The sequence below is a fragment of the Grampus griseus genome (assembly GCF_964374135.1).
Source record: "Grampus griseus genome assembly, chromosome: 20".
Lineage (NCBI taxonomy): Eukaryota > Metazoa > Chordata > Mammalia > Artiodactyla > Delphinidae > Grampus > Grampus griseus.
In genome coordinates, this window is record NC_139014.1 from 46,597,934 (window position 1) to 46,614,776 (window position 16,843).

At 57.2% G+C, this 16,843-nt stretch overlaps 2 protein-coding genes and 1 long non-coding RNA gene across 3 annotated transcripts; all 3 read right to left on the reverse strand.

Annotated features, from left to right (window-relative positions):
- Nucleotides 1–1,029: 1,029 nt before the first annotated feature.
- ACAP1 (ArfGAP with coiled-coil, ankyrin repeat and PH domains 1) lies at nucleotides 1,030–11,944 on the reverse strand (the record flags this gene model as incomplete). The annotated part of the gene is made up of 22 exons (XM_082679460.1): nucleotides 1,030–1,220; nucleotides 1,545–1,594; nucleotides 1,953–2,063; nucleotides 2,147–2,256; nucleotides 2,670–2,842; nucleotides 3,427–3,599; nucleotides 3,716–3,810; nucleotides 3,928–3,997; nucleotides 4,660–4,871; nucleotides 4,971–5,094; nucleotides 5,425–5,525; nucleotides 5,622–5,673; nucleotides 6,904–7,013; nucleotides 7,105–7,179; nucleotides 7,292–7,387; nucleotides 7,493–7,537; nucleotides 7,685–7,868; nucleotides 8,109–8,167; nucleotides 8,252–8,305; nucleotides 8,479–8,598; nucleotides 11,283–11,340; nucleotides 11,892–11,944. The coding sequence occupies 22 exons, from the start codon at nucleotides 11,942–11,944 to the stop codon at nucleotides 1,120–1,122; spliced, it is 2,226 nt and encodes a 741-aa protein (XP_082535586.1). The 3' UTR covers nucleotides 1,030–1,119.
- A 365-nt stretch (nucleotides 11,945–12,309) lies between these two features.
- On the reverse strand, nucleotides 12,310–13,414 carry LOC309838196. The gene is made up of 3 exons (XR_014298327.1): nucleotides 13,335–13,414; nucleotides 12,931–13,083; nucleotides 12,310–12,790 (listed from the first exon to the last, which is right to left on the reverse strand). It is a non-coding gene; the product is annotated as an uncharacterized lncRNA (long non-coding RNA).
- Nucleotides 13,415–13,507: 93 nt separating this feature from the next.
- Nucleotides 13,508–15,957, reverse strand: LOC309838397 (uncharacterized protein; the record flags this gene model as incomplete). Its single annotated transcript, XM_082679461.1, has 6 exons — nucleotides 15,480–15,957; nucleotides 15,018–15,125; nucleotides 14,835–14,906; nucleotides 14,465–14,553; nucleotides 14,119–14,370; nucleotides 13,508–13,767 (listed from the first exon to the last, which is right to left on the reverse strand). The coding sequence occupies exons 1-6, from the start codon at nucleotides 15,947–15,949 to the stop codon at nucleotides 13,508–13,510; spliced, it is 1,251 nt and encodes a 416-aa protein (XP_082535587.1). The 5' UTR covers nucleotides 15,950–15,957.
- Between the last annotated feature and the right edge of the window lie 886 nt (nucleotides 15,958–16,843).

Consider the following 16,843-nt stretch of genomic DNA (forward strand, 5'->3'; position numbering starts at 1 on the left):
GCGAGCACAAGGCCGACTCTGAAGGGACCAGCTTCTCGGGCAGACCGCTGTCACCGTGGGCGAGTCCACGCAGGGCTCCGGGGGCCAGTCAGAGGCCTGGCCTGGCCTGGCTCCGGCGCTGGTCCCAGGAGAAGGAGGCGAGGCTGACCGGAGCCGATGGCGGAGGTGCCTCTGTATCGGCTGGGGAGCGAAGATACACGCTCAATCCGAGCTGGGAGGGTCCTAGGACTCCTATGGAAGCAGCCGGGAATCTCGGGACCGGGCGCCGCCGCCTTCTCCGGGTTTCGCCGCAGCCGCTTAAGTACTCTCCGCCCCAAGGAGGTGGCCTAAGGGCAGCGGCCGGGGGCCCTTTAAGAGGCAGCCCCGCCCCCTGGGCGCCCCGCCCCCGCCCGGAGCGCGCGGCTCCGGTGGTGGTGGAAGCGGAGTGGCGAACTGGAGAGACGGGGCTGACGGGCTGGACTGGCGGACGCTAGCGCGGGTGGGGTCCGGGGGGTGACTCAGGCGCGTCGTTAAGGATGTGGCCGTGACGGCCCCGCCGGCCCCTAGGTGTGCCCGACCTCACGTCTGCAACTCGGCGGGGGCCGGCGTCTCCTATCCGGCAGCTAAAAAAACTGAGGCCCAGCCGTCGGGGGTTTTGGATTAGTTCCTTTTTAGTCGCTCCCGCAGGGAATTCCCGAGGGGGCGGGTGCTGAGTTGCCGCATTCCAGGGATGCTTCCGGGCTGGGGTGGCCCGAGCCAGCCTCTCCATCCCGGTCCTATGCCAGCACCCCCCATCCCCCCCAGAGAAGGCTGGACCCAGCCCACGCAAGCGGCCTCTGCCGGGCCTGACGGGTCTGACCACGTCTCCTGAGCCCGCCAGCCCCGCCTCAGAGCCGCCCGGCACTCGGGCCGAGGCCGAAGCTCCCAGTTCACTCCCCGGGAGTCGCCCCTCGAGTGACTCCAGTTCGCAAACTCCCAATCGCTCCTGCACCCCAGAAGCCTCAGTGTCCTACACCTCACCCGCCCGACGGGGATGCTCAATAAATGAACTTTGAAGAGCAAAGCACAAAGGCTTTAATAGAAAGGGGAGGGCGGTGGGAAGGGCAGGGATGGGGGGTGCGGGCCCTCGAAGGCCTGGGATCAAAGCGTGTGTAGGTCATGGCTACGCCGGCTCAGCTTCTCCGGGTTGTCGGACGCCATGAGGGAGAAGTCGCGGAAGATATCGAGATACGTCTCGTCTCCTGAGGGGAGGGAGGAAGGGCTGGGATGCCGGGTGGCTGGGCCCTAGCACGGAAGAGTACAATAGGGACAGCCCGGCCTGGTAAGAGCACGCGCTTCCAGCGTGGGTGGAAGGGACATCTGCACCGTCAGGGCGGCGCCCTCGCCTATTCTTTGCTCTGTTTCAAGGACCCGGTGCGTAGGATGGGCCCAATACATATTTGTTGAATAAATGATGTAATTAATCAATGAAGCTGGGCACAGGGGGTTGGGGACGGGTCACCAGCGGCCAGAAGCCCAGAGTTACAATGTTGTGTGGGGAAAGAGGGGGGTGGGGGGTACTTTACCAGCCTGGCCCTGGGCCGCATCGACCTCCCTCATCTTTGCCAATCGCAGCCTGAAGGGGAGGGAATTAAGGAATGAATGACATTCTCCTCACTCCCCCCGCCCCAACTCCCATCCTTTGAGCTGGGCTGTTTCATTCACCTGTTTCCCCAGGGCCTAGTGCTTTAAAGACGCCAGACAACAATGTTAATGAATGATGCCTCTCTCAGAATAAACTCACCTTCCTCGGACCCTGCCCTCCCCCCTTCCTACTCCAAGCCTCAGTCAACACTTGGAGCATCCTTTCAACGTCTGGTCCTGGAGCTGGCCCCTCCCCTCCCCAGGCCCCGCCTAGCACGCAGGGGTCTCGGTGTTAGCCCCGCCCAAGTGGATAGTGCAAGCGCTAGCCCCGCCTCTTCAGGCATCCTCACAGAGTGACGATGTCAGCGTTGGCTGTTTCCACGGCGATGGTCAGGGGGTCTCTGCCTTCAGAGTCTCGGGCTCCCAGATCGGCCCCCCGTTTCAGGAATAGGCAGGCCAGCCTGGACAGGACAGCCAAGTTCAGCCGGCCCCTCACCCTGTCTGGAGCCTTCCTCCTCAAGGTCATTATCCCTGCCGCCCCTACCCCGTGTGGCCAAGAATGGTTGCGTGGTGGAGCGGGCCTCGGCCGTGGCTGTCCACTTGGTTCACGTTTGCCCCGTTCTGGAGGAGGAACTCACAGGCCAGAAGAGAATTCTGCGTGGAGAAGTAGAGAATGGGGATAAAGGGTGGCATCTTTTGAGGCAAATTTAAAGATATTTTAGAGTGGGGTCAGTTCCGAGGGTGGGTATGGGATGGCAGGCTCTGCTCCGGCTCTTTACATGTATTCATACATTAAATCCATAGTACAACCTAATGAGGTATGTTATCCCTATTTTACAGATGAGGAAACTGAGGTACACGAAGGTTCATAATTGTAAGTGGTGAGGGTCTGGGTTCAAACCCAAGTTTGTCTGCCTCCAAATCTCACACTCTTAGCAACCAGGCTCTATTGGTTATCACTCCCTATGAGGTGGGAGAGGCTAAGAGCTGGGACCAAAGTCCGGAGTAGGGGAGGAGAGGAGGAGCCTAAGGGTGGGGTGGGGTGGGGAGGTCGGCAAGACTCTCACAGCAGCTGTGGCCTGGATCAGCGGTGTGGCATTCTCCTGACCCCCGTGGACCCAGTTGACATCGGCTCCATGGGCGAGGGCATCAGCCATGGTGGGAAGGGATGGAGGATGCCCAGCAGCTCGAAAGAGCAGGGCCCCAGGGTGCAGGCTGCCCAGGTCCTCAGAGGGTGGCTCTGTTAGGGGGAACCAGCTGTGAATCTGGGAAGAAAACCCTCAGCACAGTCCCCCGATGCTGTAATGGGATAGTTCACTTCTCAACTGTGGGGAGGCCTTCAAGACTGGGGATTGTGGTGGGAGGTGATGGTGGGTGTGAGTGGGTGTGGGTAGGTCCCCTAGGGCATATGGGATAGATGGCAGTGTTCACCTCTTCCTGTCCAACCACCCTGACTGGCTGGGATGTCAGGGGTGAGCTGACATGGTGACGGTCAGCCTCAGCTCTCTTGGCTCCCTCGGTTCCAGCCAAACTCACACCCTCCTCCACAGGCCTCTGGAAACCCTAACTCATTCTCCTGACTTTTCTCATGCTGGTGACACCCTCACATAGCCCTCCTGGCTTCCTCCCAGCCCCACGGTCCTTCCCATCTTTCACCGTAATCCCCGAAACTCTTGCCTCGAAAAACCAGTGCCAGTGGGCTGTGGCCCCCCATAACAGGCTAGAGGGGAAAACGTGGGCCCCAGACTCTGTGCCTCCCCACCGGGCTTGGCACCATGCTGAGCACACGGCAGGCGCTCAACAAATGCCCAGCCAACCCTATACCTGGCTTGGGTCTGAAGCTCCCAGGCTGGGGCCTGATGGTGCCCGGCTTTGGGGGCACAGGAGGCTGCCCCCTCGGGGGCCCCCGGCCACCTCTTCGCCCACGAACCTCGGGAAGCTTGGTCAGGAACTTCTTCTCCACGTATTTGGCGTGAATCCAGGCCTCCTTCTCTTGCCTGGTGGGGGAGGGTTGTGGGAGAAGAAGGCGACAGTCTTCCCTCCTCCCATCCCAGGCTCTCCTCCCTCCCTGCCCATAAGGAGGGCAGCCCCAGTCCCTCCACCCCAGCCTCACCGGGAGCAGCTGGGCCCTGGCTTCTTCACGGCCATGGCCTCCACACGGGCCTCATAGATCTGATTCATGACGACATTCCCCAGCTCACACATGAGCTTCAGGCGGCCCAGAGGCAGAGACAGACGGGTAGGGTGCAGGTGAGTGTCTGAGCCCTCAGGGCTCTGCAGCCCTGCCCTCACCGCACCCCACACTCTCACAGCACCCCAAGTCACCTTCACGAGTTCCGGCTCCCATGAGTCAAGGGTCAGGGACCGGACTTTGGAGAAATGAACTCCAAGGCTCCTGGAGGGCAGAGGGGAGGTCAGGCCCTCTGTGGGGGAAGCAGCCGGGGGAGGTGCTGCTGCTCCTGGAAAGACCTGGGGGCAAGGTCCAGCGTGGGGGTCCCGTGCAGAGGCACTGGGCCAGGAGGCAGCAGGGCAGCCAGGGCCGTGCAGCCTTGACCTGTATCTGGCAGGATCCCGCCTGTTCACCATTCCTTCTTCTCTCTTCTTCTCATCCTCTCCAGCCACCTCCCCTCTCTCCACGCACTCTGGCCGGGACAACTCTTTCCACGCCATTCCCCCTCCCCGCTTCCACCAGAATGATGGGACGCATAGACTTGCTAAGGCCTCACGACATCTGACACCTCTCTCTGCTTTTCGTCAGCTCCCCGGCCCTCAGCAGCCCTGACCCCGCACCTCATCCAGTCAAGCCACTCAACCCCCCTGGGTGTCCCCCTACCCAGGCCAGACCAGGACACTGAGGGGCTGGGCCCACCTGGGTCCACCCTGTGCCCCATAGGATTGGCCCAGGCCTGTGCCCAGCGACAGACAGAATCTGAGAGGAAGCCCAGGCAGGGCGGGAAGGGAGGGAGGAGCCCCTGTGCTGGGCTCCAGCTTGCCTCCATCCCACTCCACTGCTGCCAGAAAGAGCAGGGCCCCGCGCTTGGGACCTTGGGGAGTGACCTGTGAATGCCGGAGCACTGAATGCAGAGGGTGACGCCCAGGTTGATGCTGGCCCACTCAGGGGCCGGCTCCCGGCAGTCACAGCACTGGGCGTTGCCGTCCACGCTTTGCACCTGGGCTGCCACATGCCCGACTCCACCAGAATCCCTTCCCCTGCTCATCCCGCCAGAGCCCAGGGTGGCGGCGGAGCCCATGGCCAGGTGTCCTGAGCCCTGGGGGAGACAGGGGAAGAAAGAGTGGCTCTGAGGTCTAGGGGAAGCGATGTCCCATCTCCCTGGGCAGTCTGGCCCTGCACCCCCATGTTAAGGTACCTGGCCTGGACCCCGGGGGCTGTCATCAAGGCGAGCCTGGCTGAAGGCCGTAGCGATGCTGCTCTGCACAGCACTGACCCACAGCTGCAGGAGGCGCTCTGAGTCAGCCTGCAGGAGGCAGGACCTGGGCAGGGGGGCAGCCGGAGGGCAGGGAGGGGTCTGAGGCCTGGGGAGCCGAGTGGCAGGACAGGCAGGCTGACATTCAGCTAGTATTCAGCTGGTACCACTCATATTGAAATACCTCTGCACTAGTTGGTAATATCCTTCCAGATATCCCCCTTCACCCTAGACCCTCCCCTAGCCTGCCCCTCAATTGAGCCACCAAAGGGCTAATGCCTGGGGCTGCATCAGGGGACTCCAAGATCCTGCTCCAGAGGTGCCTTTGTGATTGGCCCTGCCTTTCCAGTTGGTAAAATTGAGATATACGGGTGTCACCCCTGGGCACTGCACTCACTTGCTGGGAGACACCACCTCAAAGCAGAACCGCCTTTCTGAGTCAGGACAGAGCTTCACTGTGCAGAGACGAAGGTCATCCACCACCACAGTCACAGGGTCCTGACAGGGAAAGGAGATCGGGGGGCAGGCGTCCAGGCAGCCACAGCAGGGCTGAGTCCTCCTGGGCCCGGGCACCCAGGACCTGGGCCTACTCACCTTGTGCTTCTTCTGATAAACCAGTTGGTTGCTCTGAATAGTAAACCAGCGTCTGGAAGAGGCAGAAGTAGGGTTAATGACATGGGCGGCATTGGAATGCGGCTCGGGACACAGACAGGAGAGAGGCTGTGCTCTTAGTCCCATAAGGATCTTGCTGAGAGGAGAGAGACCGGGCTGCCCATCCCATGAGATGTTCCAGAGGAGAGTGACAGAGGTGCAGCCAGGGACATCTAAGGGGTGCTATTCACATCCCGAGTACCCCAGATTTGATAACATTTATGAAGACAACTTTCCAGCAGATGGCAGTATAATGCATTGTCTAATAAATCTATTGCTACAATGTTTTGGCAAGTAGAAGTATCTTGGAGAGAATTCCCTGGCAGTCCAGTGGTTAGGACTCTGCACTTTCACTGCCGAGGACCCGGGTTCGATCCCCAGTCAGGGAACCAAGATCCTGCAAGCCATGAAGTGTGGCCCCCCCAAATTTTTAATTTAAAATTAAAATTAAAAAAAAAAAGTAGCTTGGAGAAGGGGCTCTCTCTTCTAATTTGCGCAAAGATCCCATATGGGCTGGCAGTGGCCCTGGAAGGGGAAGGGGTCGAGTCAGAGCAGATCACCACCCTGCTCCGCACCCTGCGATGGCTCCCCACTTCCCTCAGAGTAGAGCCAACAAGGCCCTGTCGTGATTCACGTCCTCATTAGCTCCACCTGCATCTCCTACCACTTCCTCTTCCCTCCCTCTGTCCACACCCTGGGCCTCCTCTCTGTTCCTCAAACCTTCCAGGTTCCTCAGGGCCTTGGTGCTTGCTCCTCCTTCTGCCTAGAACATTTTCTCCCAGATATCCTTCCCGTCTTCACTCAGAAGTCATCTTTTCATGAGGCCTTTGCTGACCACCCTATTTATTTATTTTTATCATTATTATTATTTTTTGGCCACAGAGCTTGCGGGATTCTCAGTTCCCTGCCCAGCGACTGAACCTGGGCCACGGCAGCAAACGCCCGGAATCCTAACCACTAGGCCACCAGGGAACTCCCTGCCCACCCTATTTAAAATTGCAACTCCTCCCCAGCTCTCCACATTGCTTGCTTTATTATTTTTCACCTATGGTACTCTTACCTTCTAAGAGATAATTTACTTAATTATTACGTTCTTGTCTGTCTTTGCTGACGGAATGTAAACTCTCTGAAGGCAGGGGGTTTGTCTGTTTTTCCTGGCTGTAGTTAGCACACTCAAAAAAATTTAACCTGATGGGTTTGGCCGATTGGGGTGTCTGCTCCTCACCTGCTCCAGGTTTTAAATGCATTGCTGGCCCGTTTGAAGAGGTGCCCTTCCATGACCAGGCCACCAGGCCCCTCCTTTAGGCTTGGCTCTGGCTCTTCCCTACCCAGCTCCTGGGGGCACAAAAGGGTCAAAGGGCAACTGAAGTGTGCAGAGACCAAGGCCCCAGGCCCATCTGCTTCCTGCCCGCAGCCCAGCCCTCACCTTCTGTTTCAGCAGCACGTGTCTTTGCTCCATGTCCCTCTTCTCTCGAGCCGAATTCAAGACCAGCCGGTGTAACTGAGCACAGGAGGGGCATCTCAGATGGCCCAGCCTCCCAAAACAAGGCCAGGAGAGTCATCTCAGAGCCCCTACCCTCCCTCTTCCACCTGCCTGCGCCCTGGGTCTCTACCTGGCCACCCAGCTCCTTGCGATACTGGGCCAGCCGGCTCAGCTCCTCGTGGCCCTGCTGGAAATGGGTGGCCTGGGCCTCCACCAGACGCAGCACCTGGGGGACAAGGTGGGTAGGGGGCAGACCCCTCTCTTTTCCTCTCCCTCCTGCTCCCATCAGCAGGCTCCTCCCCTCCCTGCCCTCGCGCCCACGGCAACTCACAAACTCCATGATGTCAAACTTCCTCTTGTCCTCAATCACATTGATCTGAGAACCCAAAAGACCTCAGATCAGCCTTGAAAACACAGACGCATGACCCACCCACCCCCCAACCCCCCACTGCACACCAGTGACTCTCCAGCCTCGAGGTGACTGGGGTCCTGGCACCCCAAGAAGGTAGGTTGGGGCAGGCACCTGCAGGGCATAATCCAGGGCCCGTCCCCGGTACCCGGCTCGAGCAACCTTCAGAGCAGCTCCGGCCTCTTCTGCCTCCTGGGCCCGGCGCCTGGGGACCTCTGCGTTGTGGGTCAGAGCAGCCTCCAGGCTCTCAGCCCCCCGCCAGAAATCCCGGCGAGCCTCTCGGAAGCCCCGGAGACCTCTGGGGGTGTGGGGATAACAGAAAATCACCGATACACCCTCCTGCCCCCAGCAGAGAAGTCCTTGAGATTCGCTCATAGCCTGGCAGCTAGCCTATGGACGGTCAGAACTCCAAGGGGATCCTTGGGATGGGGGCTAACAATAAGGCACCAGAAGCCCCCAATCTCACAACTCCTTCATTCAGGGAGGCCCCTGCGGCAATGGGAAGAGGGCTGGAGGACTGGTTTCCCTCCTAACTCACTCCTTGACCAGAGTTTGGATTTGCTGCTGCAGTGTGTGCTGGGTGGCATCTAGAAGCTCCTGAGGGAAGCAGAAATTGGCAGGTGGCGGTCAGGACCACAGACGCCCTTGCTCCCCTCACCAGCCCTACCTACCCCCACTTACTGCATGGCTGTCCAGCTTGTGGCTCAGACTCTGAGTGAATTTGTCCAGACACTCCTAGGCAAGAAGAGGCACAGAGAAAGTATCAGGCATGGGCGGTAGGGCCCTCCCATCCCTAGACCCAGCCTGCTCTGGCCTGGCACCCGCAGACCCCAGACCAACCCTCCCCTTCCACAGGATCTCTCCACATCCCAGACCCCACCCCAGCCTGGTTTGGACCCTCCACATACCGCCATCATGGGCTCTGGTGGACCCAGGTGGGCCAGGTCACAAATGCCAACAATGAAGGCCCGGCTGGCGGCAAGGTAGTGGCGCCCACTTTCCAGGAGGCCATTACCCAGCTTGAGGAGCTAGGAAGCAACAGAGCAACGGGGAGTCGTGCCACGCGCCACCAATACCCAGTGCTACCCCCGCTCCTGTCCTACTTCCTCTCCCCTTTCCCAGGGCTGTGCCCCTCCCTGCCCCTCCTCATCTACACTCCTCTGTGGCCCAGACCAGTTTCTAACACACACGTGGTGTTTTCTCATCTCTGTTTCTTTGCTCCCACTACTCCATGCCTGGAACAAAATTCCTCCCAGCCTGTCACCGAAGCCAGTGTCAGCTTCACCTCCAAAACGTCTCTCCTGCCCTGCTCCGTCTGCTTGGATCCAGAGTTCCCCAGAAATGCCATCCTCACGCTCTATCTGACACCCAGGATGAATGTTCTATCTGGTTGGTATTAAATTCTACAGTATTTACTGTCTACAGTTGTCCATTCTGTGCTTAGTAAACATTCCCTCATAAATATTAATCCGTCAGCTAGGCCCAAGGGTCACGGCAAAGATGGTGCTCCTAGGGCCCATTCTGTCTGGCCCTAATTACAAACAAGGAGGCTTGATAAACAAAGGGACAAGTGACTGGCCAGAGGAGGATCTCTGGGAGAGCAAGGTGTCCAGCCTTTTCCTTAACCACCTCACCTTCCTTCCCAAATACCTGAATAAGGAACTTTCATAAGATTGAACTAGTGACACACTGGTACATCCATACAATAGCATGGGGCAGCAAGGCAAAAGGAATGAGCTATTCATCTGTGAACTATTAATGAACTGCTGATCACTACTGATATGCCACAACTTGAATAAACTTCAGAGACATTATTCTGAGAGGAACAAAAAGGCCAGGCCAATCTTGAACGGTCACATACTATATGATTCTACCTAGATAACAATCTAGAAAGGACAGAGCCTAGAGATAGAAAACAGATGAGTGGTCGTCATGGATGAGGAAGGGGCTGGGGATGGGGGTTATCATTACAAAGAATGGCACAAAAGAGTTCCTTTGTGGTGATACGAGTTTTTTTTTTTTTTTTTTTTTTTTTTTTTGCAGTACACGGGCCTCTCACTGCCGTGGCCTCTCCCATTGCAGAGCACAGGCTCCGGATGCGCAGGCTCAGCAGCCATGGCTCACGGGCCCAGCCACTCCGTGGCATGTGGGATCTTCCCGGACCAGGGCACGAACCCGTGTCCCCTGCATCGGCAGATCTATACGTGTGATAAAGTGCCATTGAATTATACACAAAGATTTTTTTTTAAGAGTACATGCAAAGCAGGTAAAACCCAAGTAAAGTCTTTAGACAGTTCGTTGTATCATGCCAACAGCAATTTCCTGGTATGGGGAGTATACTACAGTTATGGAAGATGCTGTCATTGGGGGAAGTTGGGAGATAGGTACGTGGGATCTCTCTGTACTATTTTTGCAACTTCTTGTGACTCTGCAATTAACTAAAAATACAAAGTTTAACTTAAAAATATATGTATATATTCATAGGTAAACTGAATCACTTTGTTGTACAGCAGAAACTAACACAACACTGTAAATCAACTACACGTCAATTAAAAAATGTATATATTATTTGGTCACCTGCTAACTTTCAGGACATGGTATAGGCACTGGGGATTGAGCAAAAACAAAATGGAAAAGTTCCTCATGACACTTCCATTCCAGTGGGGAAGAGTAGACAAGAAAAAAAATTGGCAAGCCTGACAGACACAGGCTAAGGTGACCCCTGATGATCCCACCCTTGCATAATCCTCACCCCTGAGTGTGGGTGAGTGAGACCTGTGATTTGCTTCTAATCAGTAGAATACGATATGGCAAGGGCGATGGGATGACACCCCCAAATGACAAAGGGGACAGATTCACTGCTGTGGTCACATTCTGACGTAAACTGATGCCATCTTGCCAGCACATGCAAGGGAGACTGCTGCTGGCACTGAAGAAGCAGGCTGCTATGAAGTAAACCGCCTACGGACAGGGCCCGGTGGCAGGGAACTGTGGTTGGCCTCTAGGAGATGAGCGCCTCCATCCGGCAACAGCAAGGACCTGAATTCTGCCAACAATCACATGAGCTCAGAAGAAAACCCTCAGCTACGGATGAGGCTACAGCCTCTGTCAACACCTCGGCTGCGGCCTGTGAGACCCTGAGCGGAGCAGTCAAGCTGTGCTCGACTCCTGACCCACAAAACCTATGATAACACCTGTGCGTTGTTTTAAGTCACCGAGTTTGTAATAACTTGTTACACAATAATAGAAAACTAATACCGCGAGTAAACATAAAAGGTGTCAGATTGAGATAAAGGCTGTAAAGAAAAAAAAAGCCAAATAAGGGAGGTGGGAGTGTGCCGTTTTTATAAAGAATATCTAGGAAGGCCTTACTGTGTGTGTTCAGGTGTTTTACTGGTTTGTTTTCCGTGGCTAGTCTGTGAGCCCCCTGAGGGCAGAAACAGCGTGCTTCTCCCTGAGGCGCCCACGGCTCGCATAATGCAGGTCTCAAGAACCGACCAAGTAAGCCCACAGGTGCTCTTGTTTTCCAAGACTCTGAGCCCCTTCAGGGCACAGAACCACTTTTTGGCTCCTCTGTAGCCCCAAACATCTACCCCACCTGGTTAGCATTCAGTAATCCCCGGAACTCATTCTTGGTCTCTAGTTTTCTCCCTGGCCTCACCCCTCTCATCTTAATCCCACCCCGGGTCACCTCTCTCCACGTCAGGATCACCTTTTCCAGCCGGGTCTCCAATTCCGACACTTCGGCTTCCACCAGCTCGATAGAGGCTCTGGGAAAGGAGGGATGGGGTCACAGGAACAGAGCTTGGGTCCATCTGGTCTGTCCACCTCGGCAGGGCCGGGGGTCGGGGTTAGGGGGTGAAGGGTACAGACGGAAAAGGCTGATGGGTTAAGAACTGCCCACCCACCCTCTCTGGCTCGCTCACTCTGCACACTGTGGGAGCTACTACAGCCCAGGCCAGAGCAGGAAGGGTAGAAAGAGGGTGGATGTGGCGAGGGCAGGAAGTTGCTAACCGCCCAGTGCAGGTGCTGGGGGAGGGGCAGGGGTCCAGAGAGAGGGAGGAGGGAATGCCAGCTCTGGGAGTGAGAGAGGCTGGAGGGGCCCCCTTCACACATGCGGTGGGTGGCGAGCATCAGAGCTCGAGATTCAATAGCAGAGGTACTGCTTTGGCCCATAAGTTGGATCTTGTCCCTTTGAGACTAACTCCCTGGAAAGACATCCTCCGACTTGGGGAAGGTGTGCGTGTGTATTAGGGGGTATTGGACCTCCCTGCCTCTGCCTGCCCCCCTCCCCCACCCCTGGAGACCTGTGCACACTTACCGGAAGCGGGGTGAGTCCTTAAGGCACTCCTCAAAATCTAGCTTGACCGTCATCTCAGCTTGACTGCTCCGGGGCCAGTGGGCCCTGGGGCCTGGAGGGTGGGGATGCAGGTGGCGGTACTCCCTGCCCCGGGGGGAGGTGGAGTGCTGATGAGGAAGAAGGAGAGGATCCTCTCCTGGGTAGAGCCTGGGGGGCGCGATTCTTTCCCTAAGTGGAAGGGGTGTCCTAAGAGGAGCTCTCACCCCACACTTCCAGGCAACGCTGGGAGGGGTAGAGGCGGGGCCTGGGCAGTGGAGAAAGGCCCTGAGATCAGAGAAGCCACAGCCCCGCCCTCAGAGCCTATCTGCAGTCACCTTCCTACCGGGACCCTGGTCTCTGCTTCAGTCTCCTTCAGTGGTTGAGTTGTGGGGGCCTGAGACATACAGGTTCAAATCCTGATTGCGTGACCCTGGGCAAAGCTCTCTGATTCCTCAGTTTCCTCATCTGAAAGATGGGCATGATAATTCCTACGTCCAGGGTGTGTAAGAATTAAAGGTGATACTGGTGTGTGGCTGACTGAATCACACCAATCATTGTCAGATGGCTGCAGTGGGGTCTTCTTGGACTCCTGGGGGCCTGTTGAGTCCAGTCCCCCAGACCACTCCAAGCTTTCTTCTCTGCTCTGCTTGCCTGTGGTTTCCTGTGTGTGAACTTCCCTTTCTGCCCCCCACTCCTCAATGACAGCTCAGGCCCAGCCTGGACCCCCAATACCCAGACTCCTGCTTTTCTTCTCTTTATTGTCTACCCCTACCAAGGGTGTGAAGGCGGAGACAGGTTGGCCCCCACCCCATCCCCAGCTGGCTACAGTTTCCATCGTCTGGTTTCCTCCTCCTGAGTCCACTGGAGCTGCAGGGTTTCATCTGGAGAGAGGAGGGACTGGGTTAGTGGCTTTCTTGCAGCAGGCAAAAGATCTGGCCCATGTGACCCCCTGACTCCCTAGAACCTACCCACTCAGCCCCTCTCCCTCCCTGGCCAGCCGCTTGCCCCTGCTCAGGCTCACATCTGTGCTGGTTTTGGTTTGAGGAGTTTGGGTGGCTTCCAGGTTCCCTCTCTGAGCCTTCGGTGCTTTGCCAGTTCAGCCCCTTGGATACCAGCCACTGACACCAGCCAGACATTGCTCGGGACCCACTGTCTTTGGAGGACGGGGCAGTACCTGGAGCAGGGTAGGTGGCAGAGAGGAATCAGGAAGGAGGCATAGGGGCAGCGGTGGTGCTAAGCTGGCAGGAGGTCCCGATCCCTCTGCGCCTCCCTGGGTCCCTCCATACAATCCACGTTGCACACAATGATGTTGAGGGCCTCTCTCATCACCTGCTGCTGACCTACTGGCCTGAGGGGAATGGGGGTTGGGGGGATGGGAGCTTGCCAAGAGCCAGGCCTGGTGAGATAGTGGCCTGGTGCCCTCACCAGGCTTCGATGACATCATTGTCACCTTCAGGGAACTCTCGGTGGCCTTGTAATCCTGCGAGGGGCTTCCAGTGTGGTCCAGCAGACGGACCTCAGTGCTTATGGGATTCTCAATCACGCAATTCAAGCTTGTGGAGCCTGGAAGCATCACAGGATCAGGGTTGGGGCACCCATCAGTCTGTTGGTTCTCGGCCACCGCCCCGCTCCCAGGCTGACCCAGCCCAGCTCTCACTGGTCTGCTGCTCATCTTCTGTGTCCTCCTCAAGTTCAGGGTGGGGAGAGCACCTCAGATATCTTCGTTTGCTATAATACTCCTTGCGTCGCAGATCAATTTCCTTCTCCAACACGACGGTGGTGGATGAAGCTGGGGACTGATTTCTTAAGGCAGGGGAAGCTGAGGAGTCACCCAAATCAGTCTGAGTCATGTGGCCACCTAGGGAATACAGGCCACCAGCTCCACTGTGACCCCCAAGCCCCGGGGAGAAGCTCAAGCCCCAGGTTCTCATCTCACTTCTATCACCCCCCACCCCCCGTTTTTAGAAAAACGTCAGTGACTTTTCCACCGGCCACGGTTCGCTTGGGCTTTCTGTTCCTCCTCCCCAGCCAGCTTTCCTTGGGGGCTATCCTGATGAAGACCCCATTCCAGCTGCCCTCTGTCTTCCCTGGGGTCACCTTCCAGCATGACCTCCCTGTCAGCCAGCAGGGCCCTGAGGAAGACAGGCTATGGTGGAGAAGGTTCTGGACTACAATTACCTTGGGTCCCTGGGGCCCCACCATAGCTAACCTTTGACTTCTAGGATGTGGTTCCTGGCCACCAGGTCAAGCTCATCTTTGACTCCTCTGGTCAGTCCTCTTGCCCCGCCTCTCTCCACAGGCCTGGGCTCTGAGGCCAGCATCACACCTCGACTGCCATTGCTCATACTGACACTGCCCACACTGCTGTTCTTGTTATTATCCAAGGGCAGCTTTTTCGGAGGCTTGAGGAACTTTCCTTCATTGTAGTGTGCCTTGCGGCGCTTTTCAAAATCACTGGATTCTGTGGGCCAGCGTCAGAGCTTGGCTTTCCTGCCAGGCTCTCGCTGAAGGCTCACGCCACCCACTTTCCACTCAATCCCCACCCCACATCTTACGTGTCTTGGAAAAGTTGTCTGAAGACCCTGAGCTTCTGTTATCACTGTACAGGAAGACCTTGGGGCAGAAATTGTCCATTGTTGCAAACCTGAAGGGGAGGGAAGCCAGTTGGGGGCACGGAAGGGAGAGAACAATGGGAGCAGGTGGTAGATGGGGCCAAGCTGGCTGACTCCCCCACTTTGTTTTTGTTTTTGTTTCTTGTGGTACGTGGGCCTCTCACTGTTGTGGCCTCTCCCGTTGCTGAGCACAGGCTCCGGACGTGCAGGCTCAGCGGCCATGGCTCACAGGCCCAGCCGCTCCGCAGCATGTGGGATCCTCCCGGACCAGGGCACGAACCCATGTCCCCTGCATCGGCAGGTGGACTCTCACCTCTCTGCTAGCTCCTCAGGAGTCATTGTGTGAGAGGTCCCCGCGAGCAGGTCTTCGTCGCTGTCCTGCAGCCTGCACAGGAGGGAGGAAGCAGTGCCTCAGAAGGGGATAGCAGGCAGTCCCCCACTCCTTTGAGTAGGGAAGAGAGTCTGGGCTGAAGGGCTAGGGCTGAGGGCTCAGCACCTGTGGTTGGGAGTGCGGGGCTCATCCACCTTCATAAATCCATAGTCCTTGTCAGCAGGGTGGTAGGTCGCCAGAATATTCATTTCATCCCAGCGCTGACACTTTTTCCTTCGGGTGAGGGAAGGACACAGAAAAGGGGGAGGAAACCTTCTAGTGCCCTCCTCCTCACAGCCCTCTCTCATTCTTACAGTCATTCAAAAACTGTTGCTTGCACCCCCTTGTAGTTCCAGAGGTGTAGGAGGCTGGGGATGGGGTCACACCTGATGACAATCACGTACGATGTAGTTAGGGTACATGCTGACTTCTTATTCGGTACCTGCTACTCTCTCAAAGGCTAGGAACCTCAGATTTCCTACCCAATTACCCTCACCTACTCTCACTTTTAGTTCTTGGCACTCCGCCCCTTCTCCCCTGACTCCGCCTCCTCTAGTGTCTGGAATCCCTTCCTCCCGGGTTCCTTACCTCTCCGCCCTGGGGGATTTGTGCATCACGGTGGAGCTTCTGTTTTTTAGTATGCTCCGGGGCCGGTCCTCACAGGGTTTGTCGGAGTGCATGCAAGTTGACCCGGAGTGCGGAATGTATCCCGAGTAGTACACCCCAGGCCCCCCGGACCCCAGGTTGGACGTCCCGCATACACTGGTTCCAGGGAAGGGGGGATTAAGCCCGCCAGGGTGTGTACCGGACCCGGGATGCCGGTTGAGGCCGGAACCGAAGACTGCTGTCCCTCCGGAGGGCTGGCTAGAACCAGGACTGCCAATGACGGTTCCCCCGGAGTGTATGGGGGGCCCAGAATCGTGAAACATGGCTACTCCGCAGGGCAGCCCGGCGCCTGCCTCGACTCCTCCGATGCCTCCGGGCACTCCCCTGGTTGGCCCTCCAGGAGATTCTCCGTCGAGGCCGCTAGTAGCCCCCAGAGATTCCTGCTTCTCCATGGCACCACTAAGGGGCCACGCTAAGCTACCCCGCCCCGGCTCCCTGCACCACATAGCCCCGCCCCCACCGCGGCGGGCGGGGGACGCTTGGGCTAGGCCTGGGTCCCCTCCCCCACTGCTCCCTGGAGCCGCGGGGGGCGGAAAAACTGTATAGGGACCTCGGGCTGGGAGCCTCTCCGCTCGCCCCTCCTCTCCTGTCCCACCCTAAGACTTTTCTTTGTCTCTGGGATTTGTTCCCGCCTTTCTCCCCATCGCTGCCCTCATCCGAATTATCCAATCGTAGTCAGGGGTCCTGGCCGTGGGGCGTGAAGCCTAATTGTGACGTCACAGTCCTCCAAGCTTAGCGTGAGCGTCGAGTCAGTTGTGCTGGGGGTTTGTTGACAGCTCTGGGGGAATCTTTGGGGAATGTCAGCGCCGTTGCTTGAAACTTCCTGCCGGGGTTCCTTTGCATTCTTTATTCGTGGCTTTAAAACCTCAAGATAGGCTTGACTAGAAACATCCGCGAGCTTTTTTTCCCCCCCAAAGCCGGGCCGCTCTGCCTCTGCGGAGAGTTGTGATACAAAGTGGAGGGACTGCGACACTCTAGAAAGACATAACCGGTCTCAGTGGTAGGGAGGGCAGATATTTTCATTTACAAAGCTACCAGTTCCCTGCTCTGGGAACTCAGAGCTCGCTCACACCGCTTCGAAACGAGCAGAGAGAAGGAAAGCTCCCCCCTCCCCTTGCCGTAAAGCGAATACTTCAAGGTGTTGCCTGCTTCGACGAAGGCGGGGTCTTCGGTGCAGCTGTCGCAAAGCTGAAAGTGTTTGGGCACCAACTCCCCCCCGTCGCGTCGTAAAGATGCCTGCGGCAGTCGTTTCTCCCACTGTCGCAAAAGCTCCCGGCCCGTCTTCA